The 22,344-nt window shown below is 44.5% G+C and overlaps 1 protein-coding gene across 2 annotated transcripts in view; it reads left to right on the top strand.

Moving 5' to 3' along the window:
- LOC139535658 (calcium/calmodulin-dependent protein kinase type 1-like) overlaps positions 1–22,344 on the top strand; it is an 89,585-nt gene that overhangs the window by 53,927 nt on the left and 13,314 nt on the right. Inside the window, exons 1-2 of one of the 2 annotated variants that reach the window (XM_071335292.1) lie at positions 11,191–11,327; positions 12,576–12,707. Coding sequence is in view for 1 of the 2 variants with exons in the window: in XM_071335291.1 (XP_071191392.1) it covers positions 12,576–12,707 (132 nt within the window). In the remaining variant the exon portion in view is untranslated. Of the gene's footprint in view, positions 1–11,190; positions 11,328–12,575; positions 12,708–22,344 lie in introns of those variants that run through there. The other variant, XM_071335291.1, reaches the window with a different exon arrangement.

Here is a 22,344-nt window from a genome sequence, read left to right as displayed (position 1 = left end):
ACTATCATTTCATATGTACAAAATTCATTAACAACTTTTGGTGTACAGAATTATTCACTTTTCGTCCATTTTTTCAAATCAAATCTAATCTAATCAAATTTTATTTGTCACATACACATGGTTAGCAGATGTTAATGCGAGTGTAGCAAAATGCTTGTGCTTCTAGTTCCGACCATGCAGTAATATCTAACAAGTAATCTAACAATTTCACAACAACTACCTTATACACACAAGTGTAAAGGAATGAATAAGAATATGTACATAAAAATATATGGATGAGCGATGGCTGAACGGCATAGGCAATATGCAGTAGATGGTATAGAGTACAGTATATACATATGAGATGAGTAATGTAGGGTATGTAAACATTATGGTGGCATTGTTTAAAGTGGCTAGTGATACATTTATTACATCCAGTGTTTAGTTATTAAAGTGGCTAGAGATGAGTCAGTATGTCCTGTACTCAATGTTAGTGATGGCTGTTTAACATTCTGATGGCCTTGAGATAGAAGCTGTTTTTCAGTCTCTCAGTCCCAACTTTGATGCACCTGTACTGACCTCGCCTTCTGGATGATAGCGGGGTGAACAGGCAGTGGCTCGGGTGGTTGTTGTCCTTGATGAACTTTTTGGCCTTGCTGTGACATTGGGTGGTGTAGGTGTCCTGGAGGGCAGGAAGTTTGCCCCCGGTGATGCGTTGTGCAGACCTCACTACCTGGAGAGCTTTACGGTTATGGGCGGAGCAGTTGCAGTACCAGACAGTGATACAGCCCGACAGGATGCTCTCGATTGTGCATCTGTAAAAGTTTGTGAGTGTTTTTGGTGACAAGCTGAATTTCTTCAGCCTCCTGAGGTTGAAGAGGCGCTGCTGCGCCTTCTTCACCACGCTGTCTGTGTGGGTGGACCATTTCAGTTTGTCCGTGATGTGTACGCCGAGGAACTTAAAACTTTCCACCTTCTCCACTACTGTCCCGTCGATGTGGATAGGGGGCTGCTCCCTCTGCTGTTTCCTGAAGTCCACGATCATCTCCTTTGTTTTGTTGACATTGAGTGTGAGGTTATTTTCCTGACACCACACTCCGAGGGCCCTCACCTCCTCCCTGTAGGCCATCTCATTGTTGTTGGTAATCAAGCCTACCACTGTAGTGTTGTCTGCAAACTTGGGGATTGAGTTGGAGGCGTGCATGGCATAGGCAGTCATGGGTGAACAGGGAGTACAGGAGAGGGCACCAGTGAGAACGCACCCTTGTGGGTCCCCAATGTTGAGGATCAGCGGGGTGGAGATGTTGTTTCCTACCCTCACCACCTGGGGGCGGCCCGTCAGGAAGTACAGGACCCAGTTGCACAGGGCGGGATTGAGACCCAGGGTCTCGAGCTTAATGACATGTTTGTAGGGTACTATGGTGTTAAATGCTGAGCTGTAGTCGATGAACAGCATTCTTACATAGGTATTCCTCTTGTCCAGATGGGTTAGGTCAGTGTGATTGCGATTGCGCCGTCTGTGAACCTATTGGGCCGGTAAGCAAATTGGAGTGGGTCTAGGGTGTCAGGTAGGGTGGAGGTGATATGGTCCTTGACTAGTCTCTCAAAGCACTTCATGATGACGGAAGTGAGTGCTATGGGGTGATAGTCATTTAGCTCAGTTACCTTAGCTTTCTTGGGAACAGGAACAATGGTGGCCCTCTTGAAGCATGTGGGAACAGCAGACTGGGATAAGTATTGATTGAATATGTCCGTAAACACACTTGCCAGCTGGTCTGCGCATGCTCTGAGGACGCGGCTAGGGATGCCGTCTGGGGCGGCAGCCTTGCGAGGGTTAACACGTTTAAATGTTTTACTCATGTTGGCTGGAGTGAAGGAGAACCCGCAGGATTTGGTAGCGGGCCGTGTCGGTGGCACTGTATTGCCCTCAAAGCGAGCAAAGAAGTTGTTTAGTTTGTCTGGGAGCAAGACATTGTGGTCCATGACGGAGCTGGTTTTCTTTTTGTAGTCCGTGATTGACTGTAGACCCTGCCACATACCTCTCATGTCTGAGCTATTGAATTGCGACTCTACTTTGTCTCTATACTGAAGCTTAGCTTGTTCGATTGCCTTGCAGAGGGAATAGCTACCCTGTTTGAATTCGGTCATGTTTCCGGTCGCCTTGCCCCTTGGTAGATAATGCGGTCGGCATTTGATTGTAAGGAATTCTAGGTCAGGCGAACAAAAGGACTTGAGTTCCTGTATGTTGTTATGATCACACCACGTCTTGTTAATCATAAGGCATACACCCCCGCCCTTCTTCTTACCAGAGAGATGTTTGTTTCTGTCGCGATTCGTTGCGATTCGTGAAGAAACCAGGTGGCTCTACCAACTCTGATAACGTATCCCGAGTGAGCCATGTTTCCGTAAAACAAAGAACGTTAAAATCTCTGATGTCTCTCTGGAAGGCAACCCTTGCTCGGATTTCGTCTACCTTGTTGTCAAGAGACTGGACATTGGCGAGTAGTATACTCTGGAGCGGTGCGCAATGTGCCTGTCTACGGAGCCTGATCAGAAGACCGCTCCGTCTGCTGCGCCGTTGTTTTGGGTTGCCGGCTTGGATCCGATCCATTGTCCTGGGTGGCGGACCAAACAGAGGAACCGCTTCGGGAAAGTCGTATTCCTGGTCGTAATGTTGGTGAGTTGACGTTGCTCTTATATCCAATAGTTCCTCCTGGCTGTATGTAATAAAATGTAAGATTTCCTGGGGTAACAATGTAAGAAGTAATACATAAAAAAAACAAAATACTGCATAGTTTCCTAGGAACGCGAAGCGAGGCGGCTATCTCTGTCGGCGCTCCCACATCCCACACATTTTAGAGCTAATTACCTGCATTTCTATACATTTTGTCATGTTTATATGATATCTGAGTGAGAGTGATAGTAATTTGGCCATGATTAGCCTACTGCAAGTTTAGATGGCTGGCTAGACTAACTAGACTAATTTACCATTCAACATTTTTTATTTTAGCTGATATGGGCTAATTGAATGACTGTCAGTGATTGATATATAACAAGAGGAAAACTGCTGATGCACAACCACCTTTGGAAATTGCACCTTGTGTATTCTACTTTTCTAGAGTAAATTGAGACCCTGACTGAGTTCCTAAAAAAAACACATTAAAAAAAAATATATTTATATATATTTTTTGAATTTGATAAAATTACCAAGATCTGGACCTCGGTGTCCTCATATGTAGCTACAGCCCTGCACACCAGGTGTTTGTCCCTCTTACATAAGACCATCTGCTTTCAACCACTACCGAGACAGGGGTTCATGACTGATGGCCAAATACAGCAGCAACTCCCTAACACACAAGGCTCTTTGCATGGCTACTACAGGAAAGGTGCTGCGTGTTTATCAGACTCCATTTTGTCAAATAGTCTGTTTAGGTTTCACCTTCTGTATGCTGAACCTTTTGAGGGCCTGATGCTGGTCTGGGACATGCACTATTCTATTAGGGTCTTACTCTCCCAGTAATGCTGTTCCCTGCCTTTCCGTTGGTGTCATGGTGTCACGCCCTGACCATATCTATGGTGTTTTAGGTCAGGGCGTAACTAGGGGGGTTTTCTAGGTTTTATTTTCTATGTTGGAGTGAGTATGGTTCCCAATTGGAGGCAGCTGATGATCGTTGCCTCTAATTGGGGATCATATTTAGTGTGGTTCTTTTCCAACCTGCGTTGTGGGATATTGTTTGTGTTTAGTGCTATGTGCCCTTCCCAGCCTGGTGCGTCCTGGGCCGGCTCCCCGCACTCGCCCTGAAGAGCGTGTCATCAGTCCGGTGAAACCTGTGCCGGCTCCACGCACCAGGCCTCCAGTGCACCTCCCCAGCCCGATACGTCCTGTGCCGTCTCCCCGCACTCGCCCTGAAGAGCGTGTCATCAGTCCGGTGAAACCTGTGCCGGCTCCACGCACCAGGCCTCCAGTGCACCTCCCCAGCCCGATACGTCCTGTGCCGTCTCCCCGCACTCGCCCTGAAGAGCGTGTCATCAGTCCGGTGAAACCTGTGCCGGCTCCACGCACCAGGCCTCCAGTGCACCTCCCCAGCCCGTTACGTCCTGTGCCGTCTCCCCGCACTCGCCCTGAAGAGCGTGTCATCAGTCCGGTGAAACCTGTGCCGGCTCCACGCACCAGGCCTTCAGTGCGCCTCCCCAGCCTGGTACGTCCTGTGCCGGCTCCCCGCACTCGCCCTGAAGAGCGTGTCACCAGCCCTGAGTCCTCTGCGCCGGTGCCCAGTCCAGGCACGGCCTCCAGTCCCGCTCCATGGCCGGAGTCTTCCTCTGCGCCGGTGGCCAGTCCAGGCATGGCGTCCAGTCCCGCTCCATGGCTGGAGCCTTCCTCTGCGCCGGTGCCCAGTCCAGGCATGGCGTCCAGTCCCGCTCCATGGCCGGAGCCTTCCTCTGCTCTGGTGCCCAGTCCGGGCACGGCGTTCAGCCCGGCTTCTTGGCCGGATCAGCGGTCTGAGTGGGTGCTACGTCCCGCACCGGAGCCGCCACCGGCGCTAGTTGCCCACCCTAACCCTCCCCATCTAGGTTCAGGTTTTGCGGTCGGAGTCCGCACCTTTGGGGGGGGGGGTACTGTCACGCCCTGACCATAGATAGCCCTCGACTCACGCTGTGCTTTGGTCCACTCATTATAACGAACATGACACATTATATTTTTTCTCCAAATTGGCATGTCTCATAATAAAAAATTTGACGTGAGGGAGATTTTCCCAAAGTTGCCAAAGAGGAAAAAAAGTAATCTGTCTGTATTTAGTTCAGTAGGACTTAATGAAAGTCTGCTGTATCACTTATCAGCACATCATTTCCTTTGGCTGAACCTTTCTTTGTTCCAGTAGCTTCCACACTATATGTGACTACCTCTCCCAGCAATGTTTGTGTGCTTGTCAGATCATAACACAGATTCTTCTGAGAACTTCTTCATATTGTAACGAGGGTTACTACAGTTTGCGTTACTGTGATTACTGGTAACTGTTTCCTGTTAGCCAAAACTATATAAGGATGTATTGCGTAATATCCGCTTTGTTATAGTTTTGTATGGTGTACACTCAAGTTGGCTTGTTAGGATGGTCAAGATATTCCCGCTCTGTCTGAGCTAGAGTGCGCCTACAACTGTAATCAATAAGTACAGAGATTAAACTGTGAGTTCGGAAATCTTACCTGTCGTGGTGCGTGGTCCACGTCTCTGTGTGAGTATCTCTATGAGAGGTCTCTTCTTAAGCTAAGTCTTCCTAGCTGTGCCTATCTCCTTCATGTGTGGATTAGAAGATATCTCCAGTAATAACTAAAAGTACGACAGTATCCCTCTTCTGAAGAAGGCTCATGTCTTAACTTGATCAGCCTTTTCTCTAATAACACGTCTTTAGTTTTAGCCCAGTTTTCTGGGGCTGGCACAAATGTAAGCATTTCGGTCAGCCTAGGTTTACTTTCAGAGACAGAAGCAGGGGAAGAGAAGCAGCCACTTTGATCAATCTGGCGGAGGGGTGGAGGATAGGATCGAGGGATGAGGAGAAGAGCGGAGGAAGGAGAGAAAGCAGGGGAATGAGTGTGGTCTCTTTAATGAGCTAACCAGGACCATTGTTTCTGTCAGGCAAGTGTACATGTTATCAGAGGTGCTGAGGGAGGTTTGGCATGTCCGCCTCAGTAGGGCTATAGCATGGGTGCCAGACAGTGGGTTCTGGTCTGTCGTCACTGGCTTATGCAGGAACAGACTGGCACCCCGGGCTAGCTGAGAGCTAACCCTGAGGGGGATTAGTACCACACAGAGAACTGTCATCCTCACTATATGTAACATGCTGTCACTCATACTGATAAACACAGCTCTATCAAGGTTCTCTTATCCTATCTTTTGTAGTCACGGCTGTCATTTCTTCATATCTCATTTTCTCAAAGTAGAGCTGAGGAAACAAGCTCCCGACTGCTGAATTATGAAGCATAACGTGGTGATTTTTTGTTGTTGTAAGATTGCTACGAATGGCATGGCGGAGAGGGTGTGGTCAGCCCGGTGGTGTTGTCTTGGACATGGAGGTCCTGAGTAGTCCTCTCCCTGTGTGGTACCTCTGAACCAGATGGCTCTCTGTGGGCCTGGCTGACATTTCCTTTGCCTTGCTTCATTTGGCTCATATGTTCTTGTTTCCTTTCTGCTTGGCCAAGAGTCTTAGTTGTACAGATGGCTCAGTTGGTGAATGGTGCAGACAACACCAGGCCCATGTTCAGCAGGAAGGAAATAAGAGCAAATGCCCAAGATGGTGAATTCCTATCCTAGTTCCCCTTACTAATGGGGAGCTCTGTGTCTGCTTCCCAGAATCTTAAACATGAGCAGAGACTGCTCTTATCTTAGCCTGGTAGTACTTCATTTGACCTTTATTTCTGCCTCAAGACCACACTCGTTAGTGTGTGTGTGGATGGGTGTTTGCCTGTGTGTGTGTTTGTTTTGTATCCGTGTACGCTTTTTCTATGTGCATGTGTGTAAGAGAGTGTGTTAAGCTTTGAATTCCTTTGATGCACAGCAAAGTCATTAAAATCATAGAGAGAGAGAGGGGAGAGAGACCAAACCACACTCACAGGGGGGTTGCTGTTAGCGACGGAAGCTAAGCAACACCAAGTCTTTATTTTAAGCTCTATTAGCAGACAGAGAAAATGTTCTCTAACACTACTCTGCTGCCAGCCACGTAGAGATTAAATGGCTTGATTATTATAATGTTAGTTTTGTTTCATGTAAATCAAATACCCTTTGCTTGTCAGTGTTAATGTGTCATAAGAACAGATAGGAGAAGTGTTTCAACTTCCCACGTTTTGATAAAGATAAAGCTCTGTGCACATTCTGGCCAGTACGTCCTGTTTTTGTGTATTTTGCTTCTTTGTATTGTTTGCTTGATTCAGTGACTGTTTTATTGGTACATAATAACGTTTCTATTGGTTGGTAATAAGGTATTGTATGAAATGATGACTGTGTGATGACTTGGAAAGATACAATGCAACTCTCTTAGTTCTGAACCTGTAGTTTGCATATAGATTATAGCCTTTACAAATAGTAGACTATAGTTTGCATGTAGCGTATAGGCATGAACATGAATACAGATACAGTTGTTTGCATAATGGCTGTGAAGCGATTACTTATACACACACTGTACCATGGCTGTATATAGTATACTGTGTGCATTAGAGCTGGTGTGTATGTTCTGCAGACCTACAGTAGTGAAGGGGTGCTAGCTCTACACTGCAAAAAGTGAAATGTAAGCAAGCCTGAATATCTTATATTAAGTGGTAATTTCCTTAAAAGTAGTTTTTTCCCAGTTTTTCTTATGAAGCTAAATTTTCTAATGTCATTGGCAGATATGTGTGCTTATTTTAACCTAGCATAGGCTTAATACAAGTTATTTCTTATTTTAAGATATTTTACCTTAATCATCTTAATGTACAATATCCTGAAAACTATCTTGAAATAAGATAAATTACATGTATAAAGCCTTTTTTAGTTTACAATATGCAAAATTATCTAATTATCTGCCAATGATGTTAGATAATTTAACTTGGTAAAACAAAACAAGAAAAAAAGAAAACATTTAAGTGAATTATGACTCATTATACAATGGGTCTAGTCCTGAATGCTGATTGGTTAAAACCGCATTCCAGCCGGTGTCTATTCCACAAGTTACCACCGGCTATCTTGTGGGGGGCCGCCAGGGTGCTGTAATCCCAAATTAAATGGCGGTAGAAGTTTGCAAAACCAAGAAACTGTTGCAACTGCACCCTGGACGTTCGATGAGGCCAATCCACCACTGCTTTCCCCTTTCCAGGATCCATCTACCTTTCCAGGATCCATCAGAATATTGCCCTCAGCAATGACATATCCCAGAAAGGTGGTAGAAGAGCAGTGGAACTCACTTCTCGGCTTTCACGAACAATTGGTTCTCCAGGAGGCCCTGAAGGACCTGTCTGACATGGAGTACATGTTCTTGGGCAGATCGGTAAAAAAACAGGATGTTGTCCAGGTAGACGAACACAAACCGGTTTAGCATGTCTCGAAGCACATCATTGACCAAAGCCTGGAAGACAGCGGGGGCGTTGGTGAGTTCAAATGGCATGACCTGGTACTCATAATGTCCACTGGCTGTGTTGAAGGATGTCTTCCACTCATCCACCTCGGGTATCCGAACCAGGTGGTTGGCATTCCGAAGGTCCAACTTGGAAAACACGGTAGCCCCCTGGAATGGTTCAAACGCCGAGGAGAGAAGAGGTAGAGGGTAACAATTTTTGACAGTGATGTCGTTAAGTCTCCGGTAGTCAATGCACGGGCGCAGGGTCTTGTCCTTCTCCACAAAGAAAAACCCTGCGCCGGCAGGAGATGCAGACGGACGGACGGCCCCAGTGGCCAGAGACTCTTCAATGTACTTCTCCATAGTAATGGTCTCTGGTCTGGACAGAGAGTACAACTGACCCCGAGGTGGTGTAGTACCTGGGAGAAGATCAATGGCACAATCATAAGGATGGTGCGGGGGAAGGGAAGTAGCACGTGCCTTGCTAAACACTAAACACTGGTATTCCGTGGGGATAACAGAGACATCCACAGTCTTGCTAACCTCCTGAGGAAGGCGACTAGGGGAAGGCTGTGCTGCTTGAAGGCAGTGGGAATGGCAAAATGGGCTCCAACCCAGGATGAAGCTTGTGGTCCAGTCAATCACAGGATTGTGCTTTTGGAGCCAGGAAAATCCCAAAACAATTGGAACATGGGGCATTGCAATGAGGAGGAACTGTATGGTCTCACTGTGGTTACTAGAAACCCATAATTGAACGGGAACAGTACTATGGGTGACTTCCCCTATAGAGCGGCCGTCCAGTGCGCTAGCATCCATGGGAACAGAGAGAGGCTGAGAGGGAATACCAAGCTCCGAAGCAATAGTGGCATCCATCAAACTTTCATTAGCCCCAGAATCAATGAGCACTCGGAGAGACTTAGATTGGTCTCCCCACAGCACAAGCACAAAAAAGGGTGTGGGAATTAGAGAACTCTCAGTCTGACTCACTATAGAACTGGTACCCACGAGAGACAAGAATTTCCTAATAGGGCAGGTAGCTATAAAATGTCCTGCCCCTCCACAGTACAGACAACAGTTATTATTCATCCTCCGTGAGCGCTCCCAAACTGATAGCCTAGTTCTTCCCAACTGCATAGACTCAGGAGTATCCAATTCACCCGTCGTAGATTCACGAGAGAGAGCTCAGGTGGCTTCAAGTCCTCTAGGAAGAGCTGCCTTCGGAAACTTCCGGATTCCATAGAAGGTGAACGTGCCATATCGGGTGCACGAGTTTGCCCGAGACCAGACCTCCTCTCACTCTTGCGTTCTCTTAGGCGTCCATCAATTATAATGGTTAAGGCGATAAGGCAGTCGAGGTCCACCGGCAGTTCCCGAGCAGCTAGCTCATCCTTTACCTCCTCAGATAATCCGTGCAGAAAAGTATCGAAAAGAGACTCCGGATTCCAGGCACTCTCAGCGGCCAACGTGCGAAAGTCTGCCGCGTCGTCTGCCACACTACGGGAGTTTTGACGTAAGTCAAGCAGTTTGCTGGCAGCCTTTCTCCCAGATACTGGAGACTCAAAAGCTTTTCTCACCTCTGCCATAAATTCCTCAAAAGGACCGCAAATGGCAGATTGTTGTTTCCAAACTGCCAAAGCCCAGGAGAGCGCCCTTCCTGACATTAGCGTAATTATATATGCTATCTTTGATCGGTCTGATGAAAACTAAGATGGCTGTAGCTCAAAAATAAGCGAGTACTTCGAAATAAAACCCCGGCAGGTACCAGGATTCCCTGAATATCGCTCTGGAGGAGGTACGCGGGGTTCACGGGGAGACGGGATAGGCTGTACAAACTCACCACAAATAGGGAAAAAATTACTGGGTGATTGTTTTTTTTTCCAGAGGTGGCAGACAGTCTCTGAGCTAACTCCCTGATTTTCTCCATAATAACCTTTAACCCATGGTCGTGGCATTCCGTCAAGGGACTGAGTCCTTCCAAAAGGCCCTGTAGCAACTCCTGAGGTCTCCCAATGGTGGCTCCCTGCAGGGAGACAGCTTGGCAGAGCTGGTCCAAGTCTGCTGGGTCTGTCATGGCCAGTTTGTACTATCACGACACAAGGCGAGACCCAGATGCAGACACAGGAGACAGATGGTTGGAGTCTTACAATATATTAATATTTATTAATCCAATAGAGTAAGGCAAGAGAATGGTTGTGGACAGGCAAAAGGGTCAAAACCAATTCAGAGTCCGGACGGTACTAAAGGGCAGGCAGAATCAAGGTCAGTGGAGGCAGGATGATCAGGCAGGCGGGAAAGTAGTCCAGAGTCAGGCTGGAGTCAAGACTGGGAAGACTAACAAAAAGAGAATAGCATAAGGAGTACGGGAAAAACACGCTGGTTGACTTGACTAACATACAAGACGAACTGGCACACAGAGACAGGAAACACAGGGATAAATATACTGGGGAAAATAAGCGACACCTGGAGGGGGTGGAGACAATCACAGGAACAGGTGAAACAGATCAGGGCGTGACAGTGTTAGAGGACAATACTTTTTCACTGAGACTATAGCTCCAATATAATTGGCTTTGAGTGTATTGTTTACTCCCTCCCCTAGGGACCTGGCTATGCTTATGTACAAGTGTTGCTTTCAAACAGTGAGGATCTTAAGGCTCCGTTGGGACACTAGACTGTCAGCATAGTGACAGACTGTCTTTAGAAGCTCTGAAGCAAAATGTTGATTTTAGAGACTGACTGTGAAGGGATAGTTGGCTGTTAAAATACATTTCTACTAGGATGCTTGACTATGTGAACATTTGGCTGTTTTAACTGTTGACTGACTGAAATACTGTTGACTAATTGTTAGTTTAGTTGACTGTTTGACTAGTACCGTAGTCTGTATAGAAGAGCACAGCTGTGAACTGTTGTGATAGGTGTGTGTTTGGTTAGTGTCTATGTGAGTGTATCTCAGAGGAGGCTCTGTCCCCTGGTATTAGTAGTATGTTGAGACAGTTTAGTGTTGAATAGCATCAGGGCCAGGCGTCTTCCCGGACTTGTGTCTCTTGGTGATGATAAGAACATCCTGTTAGGATCAGCTCAGTAAACACACCCACAACTCTGCTCTGCTCCATCTCAGTCAAGACCCACAGCACGTCACTGAACCAAAACCACTTGCTCTGTTCTTATGAATTAGTAATCATACTGCATAGACTTGTTTTCTTAACATCCCTCAGGATTTTCTGCTTTAATCAGAGCGATCGATGTTGTTTGGTTATGAAATACTTATAGGTGAGTAAATCTTTCTAGATGTTTTTTTCTAAGGCATCGTTATCAGTCATACATCTAAATGTACTGTTTAGACTAGATCATGTTTACTCTCTGTAATTACGTATCTTCTGAGTAAACAGAACACATTGACACATGAGAGGGTGTGGTACTGTCAATAGAGCTGGCTAATCCTGAAACAGACTGGCAAGCTTATGAGATCATCATTATCATTATCATCATCCATCATTGTCATTATCACGGGTCTTTTTTTGGAGAATGATTGCACTCTCTGCCATTTCTTGTCTGGTCTCTCCTGGGCGGCTTCATAGTTCAGAATGGCAACTGCCCCAGATTCTAGAGAGGAATTTGAACTGGTAACCTCCCCACCCCCTGATGCAGGGCTAGATTTGGGCCCAGAATCATAATGATCAGTTTATAACAGTGCTTCCTACGTGGTGGACTGTGGCCAGTCCCCTTGGGTTGCAGCTGGGTTCCGTTTCCACAGTAGTTAGATCAGTGGTTCCCAAACTTTTTCCATCATTGGGGAACATCCTCACTCACTCTCTCTCACTTTCTCTCTCTCTCTCACTTTCTCTCTCTCTCTCACTTTCTCTCTCTCTCTCACTTTCTCACACACACTCTCACTCTCCCACTCTCTCTGTCATTCTTCATTGTGTCTATCTCTCTCACGAGTTGACCTATGGTGTTTCCCAGATGATGCATCAGCAGCCAGTGGTATGTCATCATGGCAAAAAGCCTCCTGGGTCACGGCCAACTGTGGGTTTAGAATCTGGCCAGAAATATAGTATATTTTATCTAGTGAGACTAGAAAATTGTTTTATTTGAGTAAAATTGCAAAAAAGGTTTTGTAACCGCTGCTTGTTGAGACAAGATTGCGAGAGGTTTTCCAGATCTTGCTCCACTGACTTCAGAATGGGTACTGGAGCACTGAAAATATACATAGTAATGCCAACCAATATCCTCCCAGGCAAATGTCTAGTTTCCTCAGTATTCATTTAGAGGAGAAATGAAGAAAATATTTTCTTGTATCTAGGCCTCTTAGTAACATTTAGAATGGTTTGAATGGACAATGGGCTCCAACTGTAGAGCTGGGCTCTTTCTGGTTCATAACCTTTTACAAGGACTTTTTCTTCTGTTTTCTCTTGGAGGGATGGCCTGGATTACTAATTAAAATGGTTGCTGAGAAAAATGATGTGAATAAGATTGGCGGTCTGTGATGTCTTTGGCTGACCTGTCTTTGTGTTTCAGGGGGGCTTTCTCCGAGGTGGTCCTAGCAGAAGAGAAGAGGACACAGAAACTGGTGGCCATCAAATGCATCCCTAAGAAAGCCCTGGAAGGCAAAGAGAACAGCATAGAAAATGAGATCGCTGTCCTGCACAAGTGAGTGATGAACACACACACATTTACACGCCCTTGTTGCTTATTGATGTTAGGTGAGCAAGTGATTTAACTCTGAGACGAATAGTGACTACAATTGCAGTAATGACAGTCTGGTTAAAATACCTCCCTTTAAAACTGTGGAATTACGGACTACAGCCGGAAACTACGAAACTAGAGGGGCTTAAGCTATTTATAGTGCTCTTGTTACCTGGGTTACATGAGACACAGGCCTAGTGAATATACAGGGATATTTCTAGAACTGAGAACGTGGGGACGAGAGAGAGATTGTGAGTGAGAGAGAGGAGAGACAGAAAGAGAAAGAATGAGACAGACAGAAAGAGAGAGATACAGAGAGAGACCTTAAACTCCTAAAAGTCAAATTAAGCCAGAATTGTAACATTTCCATTGCAGATAACCTCATTCATCTGGTAGTGACACAGCCTCCTACTCTTCCCATTTGTGTATTCCCATGAGGTCATGAACTGTCAGAGAAACCTGAAGTGAGATTCTGAACTCTGTCTGTCTGTTTACCCAATTACTCAAGGCAAGATGGCTGCCTCTTAATGACGGTGTAAAACATCTGTTAGAGGACATCACCACTGCACCCATGAAACAACTTATCTGACAACTCAAAATGAATTCTTCCTCTGCTCTATGTTCGCCAAATACTTCAGTCCGAGACTGCCATCGTTGAAGTCGTTTGTGGTGACGTCAAAATTAGGGGTGTTATACAAAACAAAGTCATCAGCCATCTCTAACCAATCAGAGTATCAAAGCCAATGACGAATTTTCAAAATGCCGCTTTGTGTTCTGGCTTTGGCCCAATCCATCAGTTTCTGCGACCAACCAGAATGGTTAGAATGTGTTCACGTTCTAGAAATCGTAGGGGAGGTACTCAGATCCAGACTCATAGCGGAGAAGAAACTAAAGTCCGTGGGAGTGGCATAGCGTTTTGCTGGAGCGATGATTTTGGGTAGTAAGGCAATGAAACAAGACAAAGCTGCTTAGTCACCCAGAGTTGCATCAGACAGCATGAAGTAAAAAACTATGTAGAATATAGTGGGTAGTTGATATCAGTGGAAGGGTTGTGGATAGTTATCTGTTAACCTTCCTATGACACACGTTCCGCTAGCGGAACCCCTCGACAACATTCCGCTGAAAAGGCAGCGCGGGAAATTCAAAAATATTTTTTTGAAATATATAACTTTCACACATTAACAAGTCCAATACTGCAAATGAAAGATAAATATCTTGTTAATCTACCCATCGTGTCCGATTTAAAAAATGCTTTACAGCGAAAACACAACATATGATTATGTTAGATCACCGCCAAGTCCAAAAAACACAGCCATTTTCCCAGCCAAAGATAGGAGTCACAAAAAGCAGAAATAGAGATAAAATTAATCACTAACCTTTGATGATCTTCATCAGATGACACTCATAGGACATTATGTTACACAATACATGTATGTTTTGTTCGATAATGTGCATATTTATATCTAAAAATCTCAGTTTACATTGGCGCCATGTTCAGAAATGGCTCCAAAATATCCGGAGAAATTGCAGAGAGCCACGTCAAATAACAGAAATAGTCATTATAAACTTTGATGAAAGATACATGTTTTACATATAATTAAAGATACACTTCAAAAAGTTATTACAGGTCGAATAAACTTGTCAAACTAAGTATAGAATCAATCTTTAGGATGTTGTTATCATAAATATTCAATAACGTTCCAACCTGAGAATTCCTTTGTGTCTATAGAAGTAATGGAACGCAAGTCGATATCATGTGGAATGCGCGTGACCAGGACCTGGCCCTCTGCCAGACCACTGACTCAAACAGCTCCCATCCGGCTCAACATCACAGTAGAAGCTTAATTCAACGTTCTACAGACTGTTGAGATCTAGTGGAAGCCGTAGGAAGTGCAAACAGATCCATATCCCACTGGGATTTCAATAGGCGATGAGTTGAAAATCAACCAGCCTTAGAATTCCCACTTCCTGTTTGGATTTTTTCTCAGGTTTTTGCCTGCCATATGAGTTCTATTATACTCACAGACATCATTCAAACAGTTTTAGAAACTTCAGAGTGTTTTCTATCCAATAGTAATAATAATATGCATATATTAGCATCTGGGACAGAGTAGGAGGCAGTTCACTCTGGGCACGCTATTCATCCAAAGTGAAAATGCTGCCCCCTATCCCTAAAAAGTTAACAGTCTGTAATCAACCCCGAGCCCCTACAAACCTCTTCATGGTCCCTCATAGATCTGTAACATCACATGGCAAAGTGTTAATCAAGTTTAAACAAATAAGAGGGACAGTTTCTTACTTCTTACTGAGATAGAGAGAGATAAGGATAACCCTTTATAGCTGTTGAAGGGGCTGTGCCGCTAACTTCCCTTACTCTACTCTAGTTTAGCCTACTGTACTGTACTGCACTGTACTGCATGTATCCCCCAGAGTCCTGCACAAAACCATTAGTCAGCCCCTGTATGGAGCAATTCATTACCTCTGCTCACTCTCTCAACTCAATGAAACACTTTACAGAGACCATAATGAAATTGAAAGGCTTTTATAATCTCCCTCTTGTCTCAGTTGGATCCCTGCCAATGATAATGTGTTGTGATTTTCCTCAGGCAGCAATGCTTCAGGCAGGACATAGGAACACACGTGATACAAAATTGATACTGCGGTGCGGTTCCATTTTTGTTTTGGCCTCTCTCCGAGCCGTGCCAGTGTGACAAGTGTCTGTCATCACTGGGGTGCCTGCCATCTCAAAATGTAGTGACACAGATGGATGGACTATCAGTAGCTTAAGGGGAAAGCAATGTATTCTACCTGCGCTGTGCCATGATACTTTGGTGTAGAGAGAGAGACACCTTTTGATAGAGGAGCTACTCTGTTGTAGTCATAGGAGGATTTGGCCTTGTGTTAGAGCATTGTTAGCTTTCTACCCCATTCATGGCTCCTACACTCAAACTGAGCTCAAACCAAAGATTGAAAAATGACAGTAAAGAAGATTGTGAGGAGTGTCTGAGTGAGAGAGAGTTAGTAAGTGAGTGAGTGAGTGAATAGTGAGTGTGTATGTGTGTGTGCGTGTCTGGGGGTGTGTGTGTAAACAGTCTTTCTCATTCTTTGAGTTTAAGGTGAAGTGTTTTAGGTGGGCAGCATGGGGATGATGGAAGAAAGCCACCTCCAGAGCCGTGACTCACCTGCTCAGTGTTCTGTTCTGTCTCCACGCCAATGACTCTCAGGGGGGGGCGTCAGAATACACTGCTCAACCAATTAGAGAGACGCCTGCCACCACACAGTCTGACAACACTGGCAACACAACTCTAGCTCCAGCTTAAACTAATATTAGTGATAATTAGTATCATACATATTGTAATCTCTCGTAGACGGACTGTGTAACCAGAAATGGTACCGTAGAGCTGTCATGATACAATGGAAGATGTGAGATAATAAGCAGCATTAGTTCCGGTGCTTTGGACAAATCAGGATTTTGCAGGTGTTAGCATCTTTCGAATTTCAGAAGGGGAGGTTTTGACCTATAGATTTGTCATAACTTGCAAAGAGAGAGGGTTGAGCTCTTCTTTCCTTCTCTTAACATGGACCCAGAACTTAATCAAGCATCTGACCAATTACATGAGACTTTAGCTCTGGCTTAACCAAGATTATATATATTGTAACGGCTTCCGTCGGTAGAAGGAGAGGAGGACCAAAGCACAGCGTGGTATGTATCCATATTTATTAGAATACTTTTTCTATAATGAACAAAACAATAAACAGACGAAAACCGAACGAAGCTACAGTCCTGAACTAGAGACCACAAAAACTGATGAACGCAAGAACAGGAACACACGAACAGGAACAACCACCCACAAACCAACAGTGAAAACAGGCTACCTTAATATGGTTCCCAATCAGAGACAATGGCAAACACCTGCCTCTGATTGAGAACCATATTAGGCCAAACAACAAACCCAACATAGAAACACAAAACATAGAATGCCCACCCAGCTCACGTCCTGACCAACACTAAAACAAGAAAACACAAAAGAACTATGGTCAGAACGTGACATATAAAGTACTTTTTAATATAAAATAATACTTGTTCATATGAAGTGCTCCCTATGATGTTTATTTAGATACAGAATTTTGTATTTATTTGTATTTATTTTTTTTATTTCACCTTTATTTAACCAGGTAGGCAAGTTGAGAAAGAGTTCTCATTTACAACTGCGACCTGGCCAAGATAAAGCAAAGCAGTTCGACACATATAACAACACAGTTACACATGGAGTGAAACAAACATACAGTCAATAATACAGTAGAAAAATAAGTATATATACAATGTGAGCAAATGAGGTGAGATAAGGGAGGCAAAGGCAATAAATAGGCCATGGTAGCGAAGTAAATACAATATAGCAATTAAAACACTGGAATGGTAGATTTGACAGTAGATGAGTGTGCAAAGTAGAAAAACTGGGGTGCAAAGGAGCAAAATAAATAAATAAATACAGTAGGGGAAGAGGGTAGGTGTTTGGGCTATTTATAGATGGGCTATGTACAGGTGCAGTGATCTGTGAGCTGCTCTGACAGCTGGTGCTTAAAGCTAGTGAGTGAGATAAGTGTTTCCAGTTTCAGAGATTTTTATAGTTCGTTCCAGTCAATGGCAGCAGAGACCTGGAAGGAGAGGCGGCCAAAGGGGGAATTGGCTTTGGGGGTGACACGTGAGATATACCTGCTGGAACGCGTGCTACGGGTGGGTGCTGTTATGGTGACCAGCGAGCAGAGATAAGGCGGGACTTTACCTAGCAGGGTCTTGTAGATGACCTGGAGCCAGTGGGTTTGGCGACGAGTATGAAGCGAGGGCCAGCCAACGAGAGCGTACAGGTCGCAGTGGTGGGTAGTATATGGGGCTTTGGTGACAAAACGGATGACACTGTGATAGACTGCATCCAATTTGTTGAGTAGGGTGTTGGAGGCTATTTTGTAAATGACATCGCCGAAGTCGAGGATAGGTAAGATGGTCAGTTTTACGAGGGTATGTTTGGCAGCATGGGTGAAGGATGCTTTGTTACGAAATAGGAAGCCGATTCTAGATTTAACTTTGGATTGGAGATGTTTTATGTGATTCTGGAAGGAGAGTTTACAGTCTAACCAGACACCTAGGTATTTGTAGTTATCCACATATTCTAAGTCAGAACCGTCCAGAGTAGTGATGCTGGACGGGCGGGCAGGTGCAGGCAGCGATCGGTTGAAGAGCATGCATTTAGTTTTACTTGTATTTAAGAGCAGTTGGAGGCCACGGAAGGTGGAGTTGTATGGCATTGAAGCTCGTCTGGAGGGTTGTTACCACAGTGTCCAAAGAAGGGCCAGAAGTATACCGAATGGTGTCGTCTGCGTAGAGGTGGATCAGAGACTCACCAGCAGCAAGAGCGACATCATTGATGTATACAGAGAAGAGATTCGGCCCGAGAATTGAACCCTGTGGCACCCCCATAGAGACTGCCAGAGGCCCATACAACAGGCCCTCAGATTTGACACACTGAATTCTGTCGGAGAAGTAGTTGGTGAACCAGGCGAGGCAATCATTAGAGAAACCAAGGCTGTCGAGTCTGCCGATGAGGATGTGGTGATTGACAGAGTCAAAAGCCTTGGCCAGGTCAATGAATACGGCTGCACAGTATTGTTTCCTATCGATGGCGGTTAAGATATCGTTTATGACCTTGAGCGTGGCTGAGGTGCACCCATGACCAGCTCTGAAACCAGATTGCATAGCGGAGAAGGTACGGTGGGATTCGAAATGGTCGGTGATCTGTTTGTTAACTTGGCTTTCGAAGACCTTAGAAAGGCAGGGTAGGATAGATATAGTTCTGTAGCAGTTTGGGTCAAGAGTGTGTCCCCCTTTGAAGAGGGGGATGAACGCAGCTGCTTTCCAATCTTTGGGAATCTCAGACGACACGAAAGAGAGGTTGAACAGGCTAGTAATAGGGGTTGCAACAATTCCGGCAGATAAGTTTAGAAAGAAAGGGTCCAGATTGTCTAGCCAGGCTGATTTGTGGGGGTCCAGATTTTGAGGCTCTTTCAGAACATCAGCTGACTGGATTTGGGAGAAGGAGAAATGAGGAAGGCTTGGGCGAGTTGCTATGGGGGATGCAGTGCTGTTGAACGGGGTAGAGGTAGCCATGTGGAAAGCATGGCCAGCTTTAGAAAAATGCTTATTGAAATTCTCAATTATAGTGGATTTATCGGTGGTGACAGAGTTTCCTATCCTCAGTGCAGTGGGCAGCTGGGAGGAGGTGCTCTTATTCTCCATGGACTTTACAATGTCCCAGAACTTTTTTGAGTTTGTGTTGCAGGAAGCAAACTTCTGCTTGAAAAAGCTAGCCTTGGCTTTTCTAACTGCCTGTGTATATTGGTTTCTAACTTCCCTGAAAAGTTGCATTTCACGGGGGCTGTTCGATGCTAATGCAGAACGCCACAGGATGTTTTTGTGCTGGTTAAGGGCAGTCAGGTCTGGAGAGAACCAAGGGCTGTATCTGTTCTTGGTTCTAAATTTCTTGAATGGGGCATGCTTATTTAAGATGGTGAGGAAGGCATTTTTAAAGAATAACCAGGCATCCTCTACTGACGGGATGAGGTCAATATCCTTCCAGGATACCTCGGCCAGGTCAATTAGAACGGCCTGCTCGCTGAAGTGTTTCAGGGAGCGTTTGATAGTGATGGGTGGAGGTCGTTTGACCGCTGACCCATTACGGATGCAGGCAATGAGGCAGTGATCGCTGAGATCTTGGTTGAAAACAGCAGAGGAGAATTTAGAGGGCAAGTTGGTTAGGATGATATCTATGAGGGTACCCGTGTTTACGGCTTTGGGGTTGTACCTGGTAGGTTCATTGATAATTTGTGTGAGATTGAAGGCATCAAGCTTAGATTGTAGGATCGCCGGGGTGTTAAGCATGTCACAGTTTAGGTCACCTAGCAGCATGAGCTCTGAAGATAGATGGGGGGCAATCAGTTCACATATGGTATCCAGAGCACAGCTGGGGGCAGAGGGTGGTCTATAGCAGGCGGCATCGGTGAGAGACTTGTTTTTAGAGAGGTGGATTTTTAAAAGTAGAAGTTCAAATTGTTTGGGTACAGACCTGGATAGTATGACAGATCTCTGCAGGCTATCTCTGCAGTAGATTGCAACACCGCCCCCTTTGGCCGTTCTATCTTGTCTGAAAATGTTGTAGTTAGGGATGGAGATTTCAGAGTTATTGGTGGTCTTCCTAAGCCAGGATTCAGACACGGCTAAGACATCCGGGTTGGCAGAGTGTGCTAAAGCATTGAATAAAACAAACTTAGGGAGGAGGCTTCTAATGTTAACATGCATGAAACTAAGGCTTTTACGGTTACAGAAGTGATCAAAAGAGAGCGCCTGGGGAATAGGAGTTGATCTAGGCACTGCATGGCCTGGATTCACCTCTACATCGCCAGAGGAACAGAGGAGGAGTAGGATAAGGGTATGGCTAAAAGCTATGCGAATTGGACGTCTAGGACGTCCGGAACAGAGAGTAAAAGGAGCAGGTTTCTGGGGGCGATAAAATAGATTCAAGGTATAATGTACAGACAAAGGTATGGTAGGATGTGAATACAGTGGAGGTAAACCTAGGCATTGAGTGATGATGAAAGAGATATTGTCTCTAGAAACATCATTGAAACCAGGTGATGTCATCGCATGTGTGGGTGGTGGAACTGAAGGGTTGGATAAGGTATAATGAGCAGGGCTAGTGGATCTACAGTGAAATAACCCAATAAACACTAACCAGAACAGCAATAGACAAGGCATATTGACATTAACTTCTCTGGGATATGTGGGACAGTAGCGTCCCACTTGGCCAAAAGCCAGAAGAAATGTAGCACGCCAAATTCAAATATATTACTATAAAAATCTATCTTTCATGAAAGACACCAAATTAAAGCTACACATGTTGTGAATTCAGCCAACATGTCTGATTTCAAAAAGGATTGACGGGGAAAGCACACCAAACAATTATGTTAGCTCAGTACATAGCCACAGAAAAACACAGCCATTTTCCCAGCAAAAGATAGTAGTCACAAAAAGCAGAAATAGAGATTACTTTAATCACTAACCTTTGATGATCTTCATCAGATGACACTCATAGGACATCATGTTACACAATACATTTATGTTTTGTTCGATAATGTGCATATTTATATCCACAAATCTCGGTTTACATTGGCGCCATGTTCAGAAATGCCTCCAAAATATCCGGAGAAATTGCAGAGAGCCACGTCAAATAACAGAAATACTCATCATAAACTTTGATGAAAGATACATGTTTTACATATAATTAAAGATACACTTGTTCTTAACTTTGGGCTGCAAGCCCGAAGCCGGGCACAATATGACAACAGCCACTTCAAGTGCAGGGCGCGAAATTCAAAATATATTTTTTAGAAATATTTCACTTTCACACATTAACAAGTCCAATACAGCAAATGAAAGATAAACATCTTGTGAATCCAGCCAACATGTCCGATTTTTTAAATGTTTTACAGCGAAAACACCACGTAAATTTATGTTAGCTCACCACCAAATACAAAAAAGGACATACATTTTTCACAGCACAGGTAGCATGCACAAAACCAACCTAACTAACCAAGAACCAACTTCATCAGATGACAGTCTTATAACATGTTATACAATAAAATCTATGTTTTGTTCGAAAAATGTGCATATTTGAGGTATAAATCAGTTTTACATTGCAGCTACCATCACAGCTACCGTCACAAATAGCACCGAAGCAGCCAGAGTAATTACAGACACCAACGTGAAATACCTAAATACTCATCCTAAAACATTTCTGAAAAATACATGGTGTACAGCAAATGAAAGACAAGCATCTTGTGAATCCAGCCAATATTTCCGATTTCTTAAGTGTTTTACAGCGAAAACACAATATAGCATTATATTAGCTTACCACAATAGCCAGAAACACAAGCCATTTACCAGCAGCAAAAGTTAGCGATCGTAACAAACCAGCAAAAGATATATAATTTTTGACTAACCTTGATAAGCTTCATCAGATGACAGTCCTATAACATCAGGTTATACATACACTTATGTTTTGTTCGAAAATGTGCATATTTAGAGCTGAAATCAGTGGTTATACATTGTGCTAACGTAGCATCTTTTTCCCAGAATGTCCGGATATTTTTATGACACTCACCTATTCTGACCAAATAACTATACATAAACGTTACTAAAAAATACATGTTGTATAGGAAATGATAGATACACTAGTTCTTAATGCCGTGTTAGAATTCTAAAAATAACTTCATTACGACATCCAGCTTACGTTATAGCGAGAGAGTGCCCAAAATCTGTACGCAAACTAATAGTACACATGTTCGACAGATATATGAAATAGCATCATAAAATGGGTCCTACTTTTGATGATCTTCCATCAGAATGTTGTACAAGTGGTCCTTTGTCGGGAACAATCGTTGTTTGGTTTTAGAATGTCCTCTTCTCCAGTCAATTAGCATGGAAAGCTAGCAAAGTGGCGCAAAGCTCTCCTTCGTGAACAAACGCAGACAAAGCAACACGCCTAACGTC

This window comes from Salvelinus alpinus, chromosome 12 (genome assembly GCF_045679555.1).
Source record: "Salvelinus alpinus chromosome 12, SLU_Salpinus.1, whole genome shotgun sequence".
In the NCBI taxonomy this organism is placed as follows: Eukaryota; Metazoa; Chordata; class Actinopteri; order Salmoniformes; family Salmonidae; genus Salvelinus; species Salvelinus alpinus.
This window is presented reverse-complemented; position numbering and strand designations above follow the sequence as displayed.